The 18,557-nt window shown below is 38.9% G+C and overlaps 1 protein-coding gene across 5 annotated transcripts in view; it reads left to right on the top strand.

Annotated features, from left to right (window-relative positions):
• The first annotated feature begins 340 nt into the window (after positions 1-340).
• Positions 341-18,557, top strand: part of GCT (RNA polymerase II transcription mediator) — a 59,088-nt gene continuing 40,871 nt past the window's right edge. For 3 of the 5 annotated variants that reach the window (XM_077358239.1, XM_077358231.1, XM_077358219.1), the window contains exons 1-7: positions 341-514; positions 4,616-4,733; positions 15,703-15,776; positions 15,867-16,006; positions 16,130-16,216; positions 16,367-16,454; positions 16,535-16,612. In XM_077358239.1, the coding sequence (XP_077214354.1) occupies positions 4,710-4,733; positions 15,703-15,776; positions 15,867-16,006; positions 16,130-16,216; positions 16,367-16,454; positions 16,535-16,612 (491 nt within the window). In that variant the 5' untranslated portion in view covers positions 341-514; positions 4,616-4,709. Of the gene's footprint in view, positions 515-1,554; positions 1,795-4,615; positions 4,734-15,702; positions 15,777-15,866; positions 16,007-16,129; positions 16,217-16,366; positions 16,455-16,534; positions 16,613-18,557 lie in introns of all 5 variants that reach the window. The other 2 variants (XM_077358225.1, XM_077358247.1) reach the window with 2 other exon arrangements.

The raw sequence follows: 18,557 nt of genomic DNA, 5'->3' as shown, positions 1-18,557 counted from the left end.
TCCTGTGTCCGTACTTTTAGTATTAAATGACAAATCAATCGACGAATTTATCCTCAAATAATTTATCATAGACATTGATGTTAGATAGCAGCAAAGGGGTTAATGATAAAAGAGTAATGCTGACGTTCTCATAGACATTGATGTTAGACAGCAGCAAAGGGGTTAATGATAAAAGAGTAATGCTGACGTGTAAAGGTGATAAAGGGCTCATGCGGTATTTGAAATTCAGAGGCGTGGGAATTTGAGGGCACATGAGGCATTTCTCTCTTCTAGCTGAAGTGTAAATTCCACAGTTTTTTTCAGAAAATTCAAAAAAGCCTCTTTTCCTCGCAGCTTATTATTATAGTAGATAGTAGATAGTAGATACGTGAGACGGGAGACGGCGAGAAAAAAAATACCCAAATCGATTTAGGGTTTGCTGGTTTGGCCCTTTGGGATTGCAAGCGAGGGTTTTCACTCATCTCCTCTGACAGTTACACACTTCCACCACCTTCCAATCGATTGAGGCTCTAAGGTATGCGTTTTTTTTTTTTTTTTTTTTCAGTTTTTGTCACCAATCTCCTCTCTTTCCTCTACCTTTTCTCCTCTCTTTTTTCTCCTCATCTCCTCATCTGCTCTTGCGAGTTAGGTTTTTTTATTTTAACTCCAAACAGTTCTTAAAATCCAAAGCAAACAGTGACTTATTTGTTAGGTCATGTTTGGTTTAGATTTTGAGAATCAAATTTTTTTAAGTTCCAGACCCTTGAGGCTCTGTTTCTTTTGGATTTGGAGAACCAATTTTGAGTCCAAAACTGATTAATGGACCCAAATTAATCAGTTCTGGACTCCCAATCCGTTCTGAAATTCCTAAGGTCTTGTTTTTGTTGGATTCTGAGAATTGATTGTGAGTCCAAAACTGATTCTTGGATTCTTAAATTTGGGGAAAATAATCAGTTCTGGACTCAAAATTGGTTCTCAAATTCCTAAGGCCCTGTTTGTTTTGGATTATGAGAACTGATTGAGAGTTCTTAAAATCAGTTAGGTGTCTGACCCTTTGCCCTGTTTGTTTTCAAATTTTGAGAACTGATTTAGAGTCCAAAAATGATTAGGCTCAGTTTGTTTTGGATTTTGAGAACCAATTGGACTCCAATCAATTCTTGAAATCCAAAACAAATAGGACCACCAACCCCTTCTAAGCTCTGTTTGTTTTTTATTTTGAGAACTGATTACGGGTCCAAAACTGATTATTATACCCAAATATACGTTTAATTTTGGGTCAGATAATCTGTTAGGGACTCACAATCTGATCTCAAAATCCAAAACAAACAGAGCCTTAATTTTGAGCACAAAATCTTCAGCAATGGATTGCTTTAATGTGGGGCTATTGGATCTTCTTAAAAAAATGTGTGGCTATTGCCTATTGGATTGCTTTAATGTGAGGCTATTAAACCATAATTTTTCCTATTTTTAATTAATTTTTCTGATTTTTATATATAAATCTAAAAAAATCTTACGATTTACAATTCGATACGATTTGACCCCTCTTACGATTTACGATACGATTCCAATTTTCAGAACATTGCCAACGGCCATTCTTCTAGTAACTTTGGGAGCGTAGAAGGAAAGACCCAAGAAATTCCAAACATGGAAAGAGTACCACTCCATACCTGCCTGGCTACTCCGCAGTGGATAAAGATGTGATCCACTGATTCCCCTGCCGCTATGCACAAGGCACAATGATCAACTATCAGCATCTTGCGCTTCTTAAGGAAGTCCACTGTTTGAATCCAGTCTCGAATGGCCACTTAACTGAAAGTAACTACTCTAGGTGGATCTTGGATTTTCCAAACTTTCAATTGCAAACATAAGACTAGGCACCAACTCAACTCAACTCAACAAAGCCTTTGTCCCAAACTAGTTGGGGTTGGCTAAATGAATCCTTTAGAAAAATTTCATGAAGAAAGACTAGGCACCAAATAGCTAGAAAAGGATTTGACAGAGAATACCCAAGTAGTATCCCAGATCCACACCCTCTTATCCTCCCTTGAAAGACCGATGTAACACCCTTCTAGCACCTCAAACGTTCTTAGTTTTTTAGATCTTTATTTTTCTTTCCCATCTTTAGGTTAGAAAAAGGAAAATGTTGAAACTTACAGGCACAACTAACTCACTTGACCCTGGCAAGAACATATGGAAATCCTAACTGAGAAGACTATTTTGACAACGTCTCCTTATTGTTGTATCCTTCCCTTACACTATCAAGCAGAGAAAGAAGCCTCACACACACAAGACCTACTTTTAGAATCTATTACAGCTATTCTCAATTTGTGAGTCCATACAGCCCTACCCACTATCCATGCTTGTACTCCCACTATCCATGCTTGTACTCCATGACCGTAGCCCCTTAAATTTGAACGACTCCAAACAACTATTGAAAAGAAAAACTTAAATGGGGCATCACCACACAGAAGCGCCCTACTGACCTAATCCTATCACCAACACCACCTATTCTACACCCAACACTTGAATTGAACAACTCACATAACCGAAAAATTTCTTACCTCCTCCCAGTTTAGTATTTGATTAAAATTATAAAAGGGAAAACTGGGCATGTTGTTTGGGCTACTGGATTTATGTTCTTAATTTCCTGGCATGGATATTGGTAGGATTGATTGAAACTTTAGCATGGGCTCATGAACGCACACCTTTGGCTAATTTGATTCGATGGAGGGATAAACCCGTGGCTCTTTCCATTGTTCTATACAGTTACCCGGTGCATGTGGTTTACGAGTGATTGTGTGCATCCATAGGGATTAGTCCCGCCCTAAAAATGGGGTGGTGATACCCTATGTCATAAAAAAAATTATGCACTTTATACATAACAATATTATATTGGATATCATTTATTAAACGTGTAAAACACCGGTGGGTGGGTGGGTGCGTGGGGGGGGGGGGGGATGGGATATTTCATTAATTTTACATCAAATATATATTATCCCTTTTTTTGCAAACCATAATCCAAAACACAACTCACTTCCCGTCACCCTTCTCAATTTCCAAGTTGTAGTCCCCAAATTGACCGATCCCTTCGTCTTTTGACATTTGCTCGAAACATTTTTGGGATGGTGTATCACTGTATCTTGATACTTCTTTCTTGCTACGGCCTGTTTCCATTTTGATGCCTTCAAACAGCAATAGCAGTGAAATGCTGGACCGGATCTGATCATTTAGACCCTAGAAATCACCACATCTTCTTCTTCTTTGCCTTCTACATTGTTGCCGCCACTGTGAAAAATATCTAGCATTTCCTCCTTTGCTCTCACATGCTTGTCTGATTGCAAGAAAAGGTGCGACCAAGACCTCTCGCAGTCTTGCCTCTTGCCTCTTCGAATGAAACTTATTAATGGTCTGATTTCTCTATCTTTTTTTTCTTTATTTTTTCATTTTCTTTTAGGATTTTGTTTTGTCGGGGTGGGGAATTGGGACATCCAATTTTTAAGGTCAGGGATTTGGATATTGATTGATGACGTTGTATGAAAATTATTGCTTTCTTTAAGAATTTTTGGTTGCTTATTTGTTTTTTTCTTTTTTCTTTTTTCTTTTCATATCTTTTTGTCCAATGGTTATAAGTGGAGAGTTTGGATGGAAAATGCAACTTATATCCAGGTATGCACCTGGATTTGTCTAAATCTCATTCTAGATAGTCCATATCTGTTGGATCACGTGCGAATATGCTTGACACAAACGAAGGAAAGCATGCAATCGAAAGTAATAGGAAAGGCAGACAACATGAACAAAAGGAAGCAATCAGTATAATAGGATTTCCAGTAGCTGAGAGTAGCGGAAATGGAAGGTCTTACTGTCCACTCTAGATTGCATCTCCCTAGTGTTTGAGTGGAGATCTCTTATCGCAAACCCCTAATTTGGAGGCTTAGAGTTTACACCATTTATATGATTTTTGTCTGTAGGCGGTTAGGACCCCTTAGGCCGTTAGAGTTGGATTTACCAACTTGTCCTTGAAATGAATTTACATGTCTGTTTGGATCAAGGACTCTATTGAGTGGTATCTCAGATGGTCAGGCCCTTTTAGAAGGCCTAAGGCACTTATAAACCTTTTTCTCAATTTTGTTATCGTTGAAGGTGACTTGTTTACTTTCACCAAATGGGCTAATTGTCAAGCGATGGACCTTTGGAGGCTTGCAAATATTCTATTTATCTTTTTTAGACGTTGATCATCTCCTCACATCATGTTCTCCAATCACCAAATGGCATAGATGCTTCTCTGTTCTTTTTTAGACGTGGATCATCTCCTCACATCATGTTATCTAATCGCCAAATAACGTATATGATTCTCTGTCGAAGTATGTTGTTTCAAGACCTGCTTTCACTGTTGAAAATGCTATCCCAAATTTGTAATTTGAGTTTTCCTTCCTTCCCAATAGGGTTATCTTATGTTATATTAAAGACGCTAAGCCACACATAAGGCCTCTAGAAACTTCATTTATTATTTGATTTTAGCAGTTATTTTGATTTTTTTTTATCTTTTATTTTATATCAATGAATTGTGTGACATGCCTTTTGTTTTTTCCATTTTGGCAATTATTATTCATATACACATTTTGCTACCATTTTGCAGGTTCAGAGATATGCCAAAACCTCCAATATATGTAATATTAATTTAGAAGTGTCGAACAACCTCTTTATCAAGAGATTCTTGGTGTTATCAAGTTATGTGGACGAATGTCTTCAGAATTGTACTCTCTTGACTCTTCACTATCCTCTTCTTCTTTTTTTGTTTGAAGAAGGCTTAAGGGTTATTCATGCCTGATCTATTGTGATTATAATTTTTTTGAATCTTAATATTATATATTTTTAATTGATTTATATATCAATTTTTGTAAAATTAGTTAGTCTTATTTCTCCATCCTTTCCTTTTTGTGGTATCATTGAAATATATCTCTTATGTTCTACCATACATTAATCTAAATGATGGGAAGTAATTTCTTGCTATATGATCCAAATACATAACATGGATAGATAAGCTTGGTGTATCTCAAGATACTTATCGTTCAAACTTAATGGAAGTTGTTTTTTTTTTTGAAATATTAATATATTGAAGGAAGGAACCGAGAAGGTTCACAAAATACAAAGAAAAGAAAAAGAAAATACAATTTACGGAGGGAGATAATCAAACCACTCTAGACTAGACCTGCTAACCCCAGATTTGGCTAGAGAATCAGATTCGCCATTTGCCGATCTCAGGATATGTGAGAAAACTGCAGCTGAATCAGAAACATAATCAGAGATCTCATCCATAAGACTGGGGAATCTCCATGACGGCGGAGCAAAACCCGAAATCCACTTTACCACATTTGCCGAGTCCCCTTCTACTATCACCTTGTCCAGGATGAGTTTATCTAAATGTAATATTCTGGAATAAGCCGCTTTTACTTCCGCTTCAGAAGAATCGCTTATACCGAATGGACCGGAAAAAGCCCAAACCACTTCACCTCTATCATTCCTAAGAAGACCACCAATTCCAGCCGCACCCGGATTCCCAAAAGAAGCACCATCAAAATTAAGCTTGAAAAAACCAACGGGAGGAAGAGCCCAATTTTGAATCACCTTAGATTTGGAAGACGACTCATTGCATATGATCTGCCAACCCTCCCACAAATCATAGGCAGAAACCGTACAGAATAGAGGAGAACTTTTCGCTCAGTGAATAGCCAGGGCAATAATCTTCAAATATAGACCATAGGAAGATTTTGCCTTCCCATTAAAGATTCTCTCGTTACGCTCTTTCAAATGGACCACCGGACTGCCAATAAACAAATTTTCCAAAGAACCTTGCCTTTTTTCTTCCAAGGAACAAAATCCCAGCTTTCAAAAACTTGATCAGTAGAGTATGGAAAAACCCACTGAATACCGAATCTCACCAAAATCAAACCCCAAACTTCACGAACATAACTACAATGTATGAATGTATGATCAATTGATTCTCCATCCTTTAAGCATAGAGAACAATGATCAACTAGCCACATACCTCTTTTTCTTAAGAATTCAATAGTCCGAATGCGATGGCAACTAACAGCCCACCCAAAGGAACTTACTCTTGGAGGGCAATGGACATTCCAAATCTTTGCCGATAAGGATTCCTCAGAGCCAATAGTACCCCGATCATAAAATGACTTAACCGAGAAGAATCCAGACGAATCCAACATCCAAATTCTTTTATCCGAACCAGACTTCTGTATAAAGCATTTTTCAATTAAATCATATAATGATGAGAGAGAAGTTAATTCCCTTTCGAAAAAATTCCTGCGAAATTTTGGACACGACACCACTTTCTGATCCACTCTTTCGAAGCAGTCGCAAACAAGAACATTCTTTTCCACAGCTACAATAAAGAGATCAGGGAAAATAATAATTTTCCAGAGGGTCCTTTGAACACCAAGCATCAATCCAGAATTTGATCCAATTTCTAGAATAGACTTTGAAGCAATACCCTTTTCTGAATTCATGGCTCAAAATAAGAATATCCCTCCAGGTAGTTGTACCTTTCTTTTCAAACCGATCATCTGACTCCCAATTTCCTGAGAGAAAACCATATTTACTCCGAATAACTCTCACCCATAAAGCAGACCTCTCTTCTCCAAATCTCCACAACCATTTGCTCATGAGAGCGAGGTTGAATTGCTTAATTCTGCGAATACTCAGGGCTCCATTTTTACGAGGAAGGCAAACTTTATCCCATTTTACTAAAGCAATTCCACCCCCATGATTTGATCCACCCCAAAGGAATCTACGCTGGATTTTCTCAATCCTCAAAACCACACTAGCCGGGCACCTGAATAAAGATAGAAAATAAACTGGGATGTTAGTAAGAACTGATTTAATCAGAGTTAATCTTCCTCCCCTTGAAACTAATTTTCTCTTCCAAGTTTCCAATCTCCTCTCAATTCTATCCACAATTGGACTCAAAAGACTTTTTTTTGGTCTTCCAACTCCCAAAGGTAGACCAAGATAAGAAAATGGGAAAGAATCCACCTTGCACCTCAAGATTTCTGCATACAACCCAATTTCTGCAGAAGAAATATTAATAGCAAAGATTATGGATTTTAATAGATTTGTCCTCTGCCCTGTTATCAGTTCATAGCATCTTTGGATCGCCTTGAGGTTTAAAAGATTGTTGTTCTTCGGCACACAGAAAAGCAAGGTGTCATTTGCAAATTGCAAAATAGACACTTCCACTTTATTCTTATCAACTTCAAAACTCGCAATTAATCTTTTGTCGCAACCTTTCTGGATCAATTTACTGAGAGTTTCTGCGACTAGAACAAAAAGAAAAGGAGATAGTGGATCACCTTGCCTGAGGCCTCTGGATGATTTAAAAAAACCTTTAGGAGAACCATTAACCAATATAGAGAACCAAGCCGAAGACGCACAATTTCGGATCCAACCTCTCCAAATACTCCCGTAACCCATTCTCCTAAGGATATAATCTAAACATTCCCATTCAACTCTGTCATATGCCTTCTCCATATCTAACTTACAAACCACTCCTTTTCCACCACTTCTCGAAAAGTAATCGATTGCTTCATTCGCAATCAGGGTGCAGTCAAGAATTTGTCTGTTGCTTACAAAACCGCTTTGACTATCGGACACCACCCTAGGAAGAACAATTTTTAAACGATCAGCCAAAACTTTGGCTAAAAGTTTGTATAAGCAACCCACCAAACTAATAGGTCTGAAATCTGAAACTTTCGAAGCACCCTCTACTTAAGGGATCAAGGCAATGAAAGAGGCACCTGATCCTTTATCAAGAGAAATACCTCTATGAAAATCCTTGAAAAATCGAAGGACGTCGAATTTGACATAAGACCAACAAGATTGGAAGAAAGCTAGGCAGAAACCATCAGGACAAGGAGCCTTATCTTTCTCCGTAGAAAAAAGGGCAACCTTCACCTCATCCTCTTCAAAAGATTTTTCCAAATTATAACTCTCTTCTAAAGATAAACTATTGAACTCCACATCCTCCAGAATTGGACGAGATAAATTCTTAGTAGTGTACAGGGATGAGAAGAAATCAATAAAGGCTTGAGAGATATCATCCTTATTTGTGATCAAATCATTACCAGCATTAAGGATTTCAATTCTGTTTCTTCTCCTTCTAGCACTCGCCATAGCATGAAAAAATGTAGTGTTTTTGTCTCCTTTCTTCTGCCATTTAATTCGGAATTTCTGCGTCCAAGATATTTCCTCGTATAGAAGAAAAGCATAGTGTTCTTGATTAAGTTTACCCAATTCTTCCCACTGTTCTTCCCCGCCCAAACCACTATCTTCTAGAGGTTTTAATTCCTCCATTCTATTTTCCAGTAATAATTGTCTATTTAAAATCTGTTTTTTCCTTCTCCCACCCACTCTTTAATGTTCTTTTTCACAAATTTGAGCTTCTTCCCTATTATCACATCCGCTGGACCTTCCACATGATAAGACGACCACCATTCTCCCAACCTTTTCGTCATCTGTGGATAATTCAACCAAGCAATTTCAAATCTAAAAGGAGTCGGGCCCCAAGATTCTAGCCTTGGATCAAGCAAAATAGGTGAATGATCTGAAACCGAATGAATCAATGCCTTTTGGAGGATATCCGGCACCATAGCCATCCACTCAGCACATATAAGGAATCGATCAAGTCTACTTCAACTTTCTCCTCGAGACCATGTAAAAGCTAATCCCGATAAAGGAAGATCGATCAGTTCATTATTGGCTATGAAATTAGCAAAATACCTCATACATTGATCAATATGATTGCATCCCACCCTCTCTCCTATAGATTTTATCTCATTAAAGTCAACCCCCAATGCACCATGGATAGGAACAAAAACCTTTGATTCTACCCAACTCTGACCAAAAAGCCTCTTTGTCTGCCCTTTGAACCGGCCCATAAACACCATTGAAGAGTCACAAAGACGCATCCTCCATCCTTCTAAAAGCCACTGAAATGGAATAAGAGCCTTTCCACACTTCAATACTTTGCCAACACACTTCATCCCAAGCTACAAGAATTCCACCAGAAGCTCCCAAAGAAGGGACAAAGGAAAAATCCCAATATGCCTTCACACCACAACTCCTAATTATTTCTCTAGAAATATCTTCCAGTCTACTTAATGGAAGTTGTTGTTCTTGCTTAAAAGTTTGAATGCAAGATGCATTGGCCTTGTCAATTAAAATGGAAGAATGTATTTTTCCATTTGAAGATAATCATATACTTTATTACCTTATTCTTCAAGTCGTCAAATTAAAGTTATTGTACAATTTTTTATATTAATATGCATAGTTGTCAAACTCTTATGAGTCGTATGAGTCAATTCTCGAGTCGAGTCGAGTCACTGGGCTTTCGAGGCGAGTCGCCCATGTGAGTGGCCTTTGTTGAAGACTCTTACGAGTCGTCTGGTGACTTATGATTCGTTGCGAGACTACTCAAAAAAATAAGACTCGTACGAGTTAAGTCGACTCGTTGGGCCCATGCTTCATTGTTTTGATGGTTGAAAACTTGGAAGTTGGAATTTAGAACTTAATTATTTTTGTGCATGCAAGTTATAAGCATACAATTATTTATTAGTATTCAGTCCCATGCTATGCATGGGTGTAAAATGGTGGGTTTCACACCATCAAAACATGAGATGTAATATGGTGGGCTGAGGCTCTAGTCAAATGCATAGGTTTGGGTAGGGACAGTGGACCCCACCTAACATTAGGGGTAAAATGGTGGGCCTCACCTTCTTCATTGGCTTGGGTAGAGACCGTGAGCCCCACCCATCCTAGGCATGGTCATTAAATATTGGGCCCCACCCCATCATATCATGAGGTGTAAAATAGTTGGTCCCACGATATATGCATGGGTTTGGATAGAGTTGGTAGGCTCACCGGATCAAGTGTAAAATAGTGGACCCTACCCATGCTATTCTTAGGTATAGAATATGGGCCCCACCCCATCAAAAGTTCAAAACATGGTATAGGGGAAATACTTTACAGGAAAATATTTTTTTTCTAGAAAAGGCGAATAACATTTGGAAAGTTACGTCCTTAGTATATATTATACTCAACTCAACTCAACTCAACAAAGCCTTTGTCCCAAACTAGTTGGGGTCGGCTAAATGAATCCTTTAGAAAAAATTCATGAAGAATGTGAAAGTAATATATCCGGTTCTAATCCTGGCTCTAGTTGGGTTCTTCTACGTGGATCATTTTCTTCCATTCTATCATATCCAAGGTCATGTTCTCTGTTATGTTCCTAGCTATCAAGTCTTTCTCACTGTTTTCACCCAAGTTGTTTTCGGTCTGCCCCTACGTCTTTTTACTCTATCAATTTGGCACGAGTCGCCTCTTTTCACCGGAGCATCTAAAGGCCTACGTTTGATATGTCCAAACCATCTTAAGCGGTGCTCTCTCATCTTCTCCACAATTGGTGCCACCCCAAGGTTTTAAATCTCGGTTTCGGTTTTGGTACGAAATTTCGGACGAAATCTTGTAAAAATTTCATCAAAATTTCCGAAACGTTTCACCGAAATTTTCGAAATTTCACTGAAATGTTACCGAAACGAAACGTTTTGGCGAAGTTTGGTACTTTTCCGACTCACTGTGAATTTCGTTTCGTTTTCCACCGAAACCGAAATATTTCGATCAAAACGAAACGTTTCGGCTGAAATTTAAAACCATGGCCACCCCTACCTTTTTACGAATGTCTTCATTTTTAATTCTATCTAACCTTGTGTGGCCGCACACCCATCTAAGCATTCGCATCACCGCTACACTAATCTTATGCATATGCTGCTTCTTGGTGGCCCAACATTCTGAGCCGTACAACATGGCTGGCCTCACAGCTGTCTTATAAAACTTTCCCTTCAACTTAGTAGGGATTTTACCGTCGCATAGAACTCCTGAGGCAAGCTTCCACTTCAACCAACCTGCTCTTATTATATGGTTAACATCCTCTTCAATCTCTCCTTCCTTACGTAGAATTGAACCAAGATAGCGAAAGATATCCCTCTTAGGTACCTCTTGTCCAGTCATATTTACTACATCCTCATCCCGCCTACTTATATTACTAAAGTTGCATTCCATATATTCTGTCTTAGTCCCACTCAGTCGAAAACCTTTGGATTCCTAAATAGTTCTCCATAACTCTACTTAGCATTTACTCCTGCTTTGGTTTCGTCGATTAATACTATGTCATCTGCAAATAACTTACACCACGACACCTCATCCTGGATACCTTTCGTAAGCTCATCCATAACTAGCGTAAAAAGATAAGGGCTTAGAGCTGATCTTTGGTGCAATTCTATTGTAATTGGATACTCACTAGACGTGCCATCTGTGGTTCTGACATTAGTTACTGCTCCATCGTACATATCCTTAATCACATCAACATATTTAGTAGGCACTTTTTTCCTTTCAAGGAACCACCACATAACATTCCTGGGAACCTATCATACGCTTTCTCTAAATCAATGAAAACCATATGAAGGTCCTTTTATTTTCTCTAAATCTCTCCATTAATTGCCTAATTAAGAAGATAGGTTCCATAGTCGATCATCCGGGCATGAAGCAAACTGATTCTCTTACATCTTAGTCTCTTTTCTTAGTCTATGCTCAATTACCTCACCCAAAGCTTCATGGTGTGACTCATTAGCTTGATTCCCCGGTAATTGGTGCAACTCTGAATATCCCCTTTATTCTTATAAATAGGTACTAATGTACTCTTCCTCCACTCATCAGGCATCTTCTTAGTCTTCAAAATATTGTTAAATAATCTAGTTAACCAAACCATACCCACATCACCCAAGCATCTCCAAGTCTCAATAAGAATATCATCAGCCCCCCTAGACTTACCTAATTTCATATTTTTCATAGCTACTCTTACCTCTGATGTTCGGATTCTACGAACAAACCTCCGGCTTGTATCATCAAAAGCGTTATCAAGTTCTCCTAAATTGCTACCGGTTCTCCATTAAACAACTTATCGAAGTAACTTCTCCACCTCTCTTTAACCTTGTTTTCTTTTACTAACAATCTTTGATTCTCGTCGTTGATGCATTTTATATGATTCAAGTCCCTGCTCTTCCTTTCTCTCATCTTAGCAAGCTTGTAGACATCTTTTTCACCCTCTTTCGTCCTTAGTATATATTATAGATATATATTTTTGGCCATAGTTTGTTAACCCATGACTTGACTCGTGACTCAATTTCTTAATTTTATGACTTGTGACTCGACTCGACTCTTGACTCGTAAGATTTTTTGATACGAACTGAAATTTAGTTGAAGAAAATATAATTATTTATCAAAAGATAATGTAAAAATAAAATAAAATCCAATGGCACATTGATAAAGCACTAAGCCTAAAATATAAATAACTATATGCTTGTAAATTGCATGCACAAAAATAATTAACTTCTGGTTGGAAGTGAAAACCCTTCCATGCTTTAGATTTGTATCTGCCCATGATTTATGGTATGGTTGGAAGGAGATTTGTGGTGGTTCATGCCAAGAACCCATGATTGTCCAAGACTGGGACCCTCCTGCACATGGTTTTTGAATTTAAACTTTGACGGGTCTAGCATGGGGAACCCTACTCTTGCCGGAATTGGGGGAGTCTTGAGGGATGAATATGGAGCTATGAAATGGGCTTTTGCGGCTCCCATTGGAGTCCCAAACACTAATGAAGCTGAAGTGCGTGCTATCTACGAAGGAATAAGGTATCTTGAGAATGAAAATTTGAATAAGGTAGTGGTAGGAGACTCGCTCAATATGATAAGGTGGCTTAGTGGCTTTCATTCCTTCCCTTGGAGATTTGCTTCTTTCTTCGATAAGATCCAAGATAGGGTGGGGGATGCATCAATTTCTTTCCATCATGTTAGGCGATCAACTAATGGTGTGGCAGACAATTCAGCTAGAAATGGTGCCTCTAGGGAGAGAGTTGAGTTATTTGACTCCGTTCCTCCTTGACCCTTGCAGTGGGGCTTGTTCTTGTCTTTCTTTTTCTGTCTATTGATATATCCCCCCTCGGTCTTTTTTCGCATTTAATGCAATTGCCTACCATTAAAATAAATAAATATAATGATTAAGTTGTAAGTTCCAACTTTCAAGTTTTCAACAATCAAAACAAGAAAGCGCAGGCCCAACGACTCGACTTGACTCGTAAGAGTCTTAGTTTCTTTACTCCACCCGCAGCGACTCATAAGAGTCATCAGACGACTCGTAAGAGTCATCAACATAGGCGAGTCGCCCATGCGACTCGACTCGAAAGCCCAACAACTCGACTCAACTCGAGAGTCGACTCGTACGACTTGTAAGAGTTTGACAACTATGTTTTTGGCTTAGTGCTTTATCTACGTGCTGTTGGGATATATTTTTTACATGCTTCATCTTTTGATATATAATCTTATCATTTTCAACTAAATTTATGTTCTTGTCAAAAACTCTTATGAGTCATGAGTCGAGTCGAGTCACGAGTCATAAAATTAGAAAATCGTGTCATTGGTTGACAACTATGTTAATAGGTATTTTTTTATATGCCTTTGAGGTGCATGCTACAAGGCATATGCCCAAGTCATACAAGCTCTCGAGGTGTATGCCTCGGTGCCCATTGAGGCAGATGAGGTGTATGCTGCAATGCACCTCAAGTTTGAAATGCGCACGCCTCATAGGACATCTGCTATGGTCACGAGAGTTGGAAATGGTAAGTATAAAGCCATATTTTCTCTGTTTCTTATTTTTTTCTCAACTTTAACCTATCCTAATGTCAACGTTAATGTACCTAGGATGGATAAAATAGTTTAAAATATAATTTAAAACCAGAACCCTCCTAGGTTGATGGAATCAAAGTTTTGGAGAGCAACTATTTCTCTATTTTTTTTTTTTTGAAATGGTTGCAATGTCATTCAAAGAAGAAAAGGAAGACTGAGGTGGTCAACCGAGAAGTACACAGAGAATGCAGAGAGAAGAGCTAAAAGTACAATAAGAAGAAAAAGCAAACTCAAGGGGGGAGGAAATCAAACATCTCGAAATCAAACATCTCCAAATCCAACTTTGCCACACCATCCATAGCGAGACGGTCGGCCACACCATCGGCGGATCTTCTAATGTGTTTAAAGATGATAGACGACCCTTGCACCCGGTCTCGAATCACATCAAAGTAACATGCAAACCTCCATGGAGGGACCGCCGATCCGCAAAGGCATCAGATGATGTTCTTGGAGTTTCCCTTCACTATAACCTTATCCCTGCAATCGTGGTTTGAGACTCTTTATCCCTGCTACTTTGCAAACAACTAAGGAATTTATTCTGTCCTTATCTTCATTTACGATGGAGTTATTTTCGACCGATGCAAATAGAGCATAGGTCTTAGGTCCTCCTTGTTCTTACTTCTATTGCTATTTGGAACAGTGACATGCTTTCTCTTGGGTTATGTAGTGTGATTCTGCCTTAAAGTAGATAATTAGAAGGGGAATGATCTAGTGTGATTCCGTGTTTTAGAAGCCGCTCTATTGGTCATTTTGTTGCTAGTTTTTGCAACGACGACGATCATACTCTCCTCTATGGGGACTCTGGTGAGGTGGTACCGTTTTGTTGCTTCCTACATGCCACACCAATACTATTGATGGATTCTTGATATGAAGACACCCAAGTGGATGTTGAGGTACACCACACTCAACCGTGATGGTTTCAATGTTTTTTCTGATTTTTTATTTGAGTTTGAGAAGGATAGAACTTGAGGAAGCCTTAGTAGATGATGCTGATGGTGAGATTGAATGGAAAGCTGTTTCTTTCGCTTCTAAAACCCCATCTTTTAAGGTTCTGTATTTGAAGACGACCACTCCACTAACAACCTTTTTCTAATTGCTAGAATGAAATCTTCGTCATCTCAACATCAAGCAAGGAAGATAACAACTCTTTATCTGGTAATAACTCTTTTAATAAGGATGAGGAGGTTGACAAGTAGTCAGGGTTGAAGAAGGTTGAAAAGGCGCGTGATTCTTAAGTAACTCTCCATTTGGGTTCTTTGGTATCTCTTCATTATTATTCGACCTAGGGGAACTCTACTTGGGTTCTTCCAAATTCATTTATGAACTTATATGACAAGCTTTATTCTAAACAAGTTACTTGAGGATGGGATTTCATGGTGTGCTCTTCTAATCCCTTAGAGTTGGAGTGTAGTTGGTTGGAAAGAGAGTTTGATAAGGTGGAAATTAGAATTAGACTGACAAGGATAGGGCCCCGTGACTCGATGGATTTTTAATGGCTTCATATCAAAAAGTTTGAGGACATTCTTAAGGGGGATTTGATGGCTGTTAGTAAGAAAATTCGGAAAGGTGATGTATTCACAAATTTTAAAAAGGGAAATAATATATTTGCCTCCTTTTCTTCCTGGCCACCCCTTTGAGTGTAAAAAGAGTACTCATAAAAAATGGGCTGAATATATCACTTCTCTTTTAAAAATCTTCATGAAAAGTAGTGGCTATGATATTTCCATCAAGAACCCCCTTAGCCGTCTCTTTTGCGATATTCGTAGTCTCACTTCCATTTTCTAGATACATTGATTTTCTATGTACAAAATATACTTTCATATCTTATGTGCTTCTGGTCTGAATCTGAGTAAGCCATTCTGCATTCATCGCATATTGTTTTACCGTTGATATGTTATGTATACTTTTACAGGGAGGCCTGCAACATATTTCCTGGTTCCAGTTTCTCCCTTTTGAATCCGATCCTAACTCTCTACCTGATAAAAGGTGCCCTTGTATAGTAATTATTATTATTCTTTTTCAAGTGTATGCTTTTGACCTGTTGTTCTAAATTAACCATTTTGCAATTTTTATCAGTGCGAAAGCAGAGCAGAAAGATGCTGCTACTTTATTGGTACTTTCATCACATCTCCAGTTGCAGAATGAAGGGTTTCTCAGCACCTGGACCAATTGCTTTGTTGGTCCATGGGACCCATCCCAGGGTATGCACAACCCTGGTAAGCTTTCTAAGCTGTTGCATTTCACTTTTTTTCTTGTTGTTTATGAGGTTTCTCTTTCACTTAAAACATGCAAATAAAATAAAATAAAATAAATAAATTTCTGACATATGATATGCACAGATGAAAAAATCAAGCTCTGGCTTTTCCAACCTGGACGGCACTCATCTGTTATTGAAACTGCTCAGGCTGCAGTGTCTAGATTGAGAGGTACTTCTATTAATAAAATTTCCTTGCATCTTTCAGTATTTGCACCTTGTTCAGGGTTTAGATGTATCGGTTGCTGCTACTCCGGTACATGTTATTTTATAGATATTTTAGTAATATTTATATTCATTATATTTTTTGTTAATGCCCAAGTTGTTGGAGCTGGACTCTGGTTAGCCCCTGGGGATTCTGAAGAAGTTGCCGTTGCTTTGTCTCAGGCCTTGCGGAATTGTATAGAAAGGTTTGTCATTCCCTTCTTAGGATCTCTTCTATTGTTTTGTGGTCATATCATGATATTTATACATATATATTCAAATACAGATCTCTAAGAGGGCTTTCGTACGCGAGGTTTGGAGATGTATTCTCAAGACGTCAATCTTTTTCAGAAAAACATTCCAGGTTTGATAACATAGAGATGTGAGGTTGAAATATTGTTTCATTGACTTTTAATATTGCTACCAAGTCAAGAGTCTGGTGAAATGGTACAAAATCCCTTGTTGAATGTTAAGTTAAAGTTGTGACTTTCTCCGGGTAGGATATTTATGGCCCCTATAAATGAAATACTTGTTAGTGCACATTGTGCATGTTATGTTGGAGGTTCTACATGCCTCATGGGCATGCACTGTTGATTTTATAGTTTTATTTTCTTTTTCTCTTTTCTTGAATTAGTTCCCATGTTATCGTACTTAACTCATAATCAAATAGATCATTCTCATTTCTCTGATAATATGTTTTCAGAGGGATTTCATGGACTTGGCGTATCGTCTACGGCATTTGTAATATTTTTAATATATTTCAGGTAGGACCACCATGGGGCCTAAAGGCTGACATGATCTTCTGAAAGTTTATCTTGGATTTGCCATGTACTTGTGATTAGACAACCGAATCAGAGAATGCACGCATGCTAACCACTCCCCTAACCCCGAAACGCGTGAAAGGATATGCCACCTTGAGCAAAAATTGGCCAACTCCTCCCAAAAGAGAGCTCTCCTAGAGGCATCTGTGGGCTCATAGACTGCAGAGAACAACCACCTCTATCCATTTCCATCCCGCCTAAAGACCACCAAGATAAAAAAAGCCCTCAATCCAACCACTTCTGAAACTAACTTCTTAAATGCTAGGGATATTCCCCTGTCGCCCAAACCGAATCCACATGGGTCCAACCTCCTCCCCAAACCAGAGATCTCATGATCACTTCTCACATTTCCGCCATCTTTAGTTTTTCGCAATGAAAAAATGATTGAGTTTTGCTGCATTATCACTTCTTTGCTCACATCTCTCATTTTAACTATCAACCTTCATTACAAATGCCGATTTACCTTCCACCCCCTATCGGCTGATCTGCTTCTGAAATCAGACCCAATGTGTGATCTTCCAGCTTTATTATAGTTGATTGGCGTTGCTAACTTTGCCAGTTCTTTGGTTGTTCTCGAGGAACTCTTTTTTTTTTCTTTTTTCTTGAATGATTGTCTTGACCATCATGCTTCTCTCTTTTCTTTCCTGGAATGGAGATAGTACTTGAGTTTTATGCTCCCTCCCCTCAAAGGAGGTGCTCAAAATTTTACTCATTTTGAATATGGTTTCTTCTATCCAACTGGCTTCGGACGACAACCCCCTTATATCATCTAAAACTTCTCTTTTTCTATCACACCGCTCTCTTCAGGCTCCCAATTGAAATAGGTTTGACCTCCAGTGGGGCTTGCGATTGACGGAGGAAAGGAGCTGAAGAGTGAAGACTCTTCAGGCTCCCAATTGAAATAGGTTTGACCTCCAGTGGGGCTTGCGATTGACCGAGGAAAGGAGCTGAAGAGTGAAGACTCACCATCCCAAACAACCACTGCTATCCCAAGGCAAACTTAAGGACATGTGATTGCTGCTGACGGTCCTGCTGATCGATATCAGTTTTCGATCGAAATAGTCTCAGAACCTCCAATTCTGCAACCACCCTCACCTGGATGTTGCCGTTGATACATCATTCTCACTCCACCCAGTCCTCCAGAATGTCCGGTGGGTTCAGAAGAATAATAACTCAAATCAAACACCGGGATAAAAAATTCCTCTTCTCTGTGCATGCGGGAACCATTCATCCCCTTCAGTTCCAATGACTGGTTGCTGCCCTGTTGCTATCTCCACCATTACGGAGCTCATCTTTGAAAGAGCTCCACTCTGCTGACAGCAACTCCTCTGAAATCAGAGATGGTGCAGCGGCTTCCATGAAACTTTTGGGCTCCCTCGTGCCGTCACCAGGGCTTCTTGCCTGTTAACAGGTCTGCTCGATGCACCATCACAGTCCCCTGCCTTGGAAGTTGGAACCAGATGTCTAGGGCAATGTACTGGAGCGTTG

This window comes from Tasmannia lanceolata, unplaced genomic scaffold (assembly GCF_043159265.1).
Source record: "Tasmannia lanceolata isolate RefF3 unplaced genomic scaffold, GAP_Taslan_0.1 ptg000003l, whole genome shotgun sequence".
Taxonomy (NCBI): Eukaryota; Viridiplantae; Streptophyta; class Magnoliopsida; order Canellales; family Winteraceae; genus Tasmannia; species Tasmannia lanceolata.
This window is presented reverse-complemented; position numbering and strand designations above follow the sequence as displayed.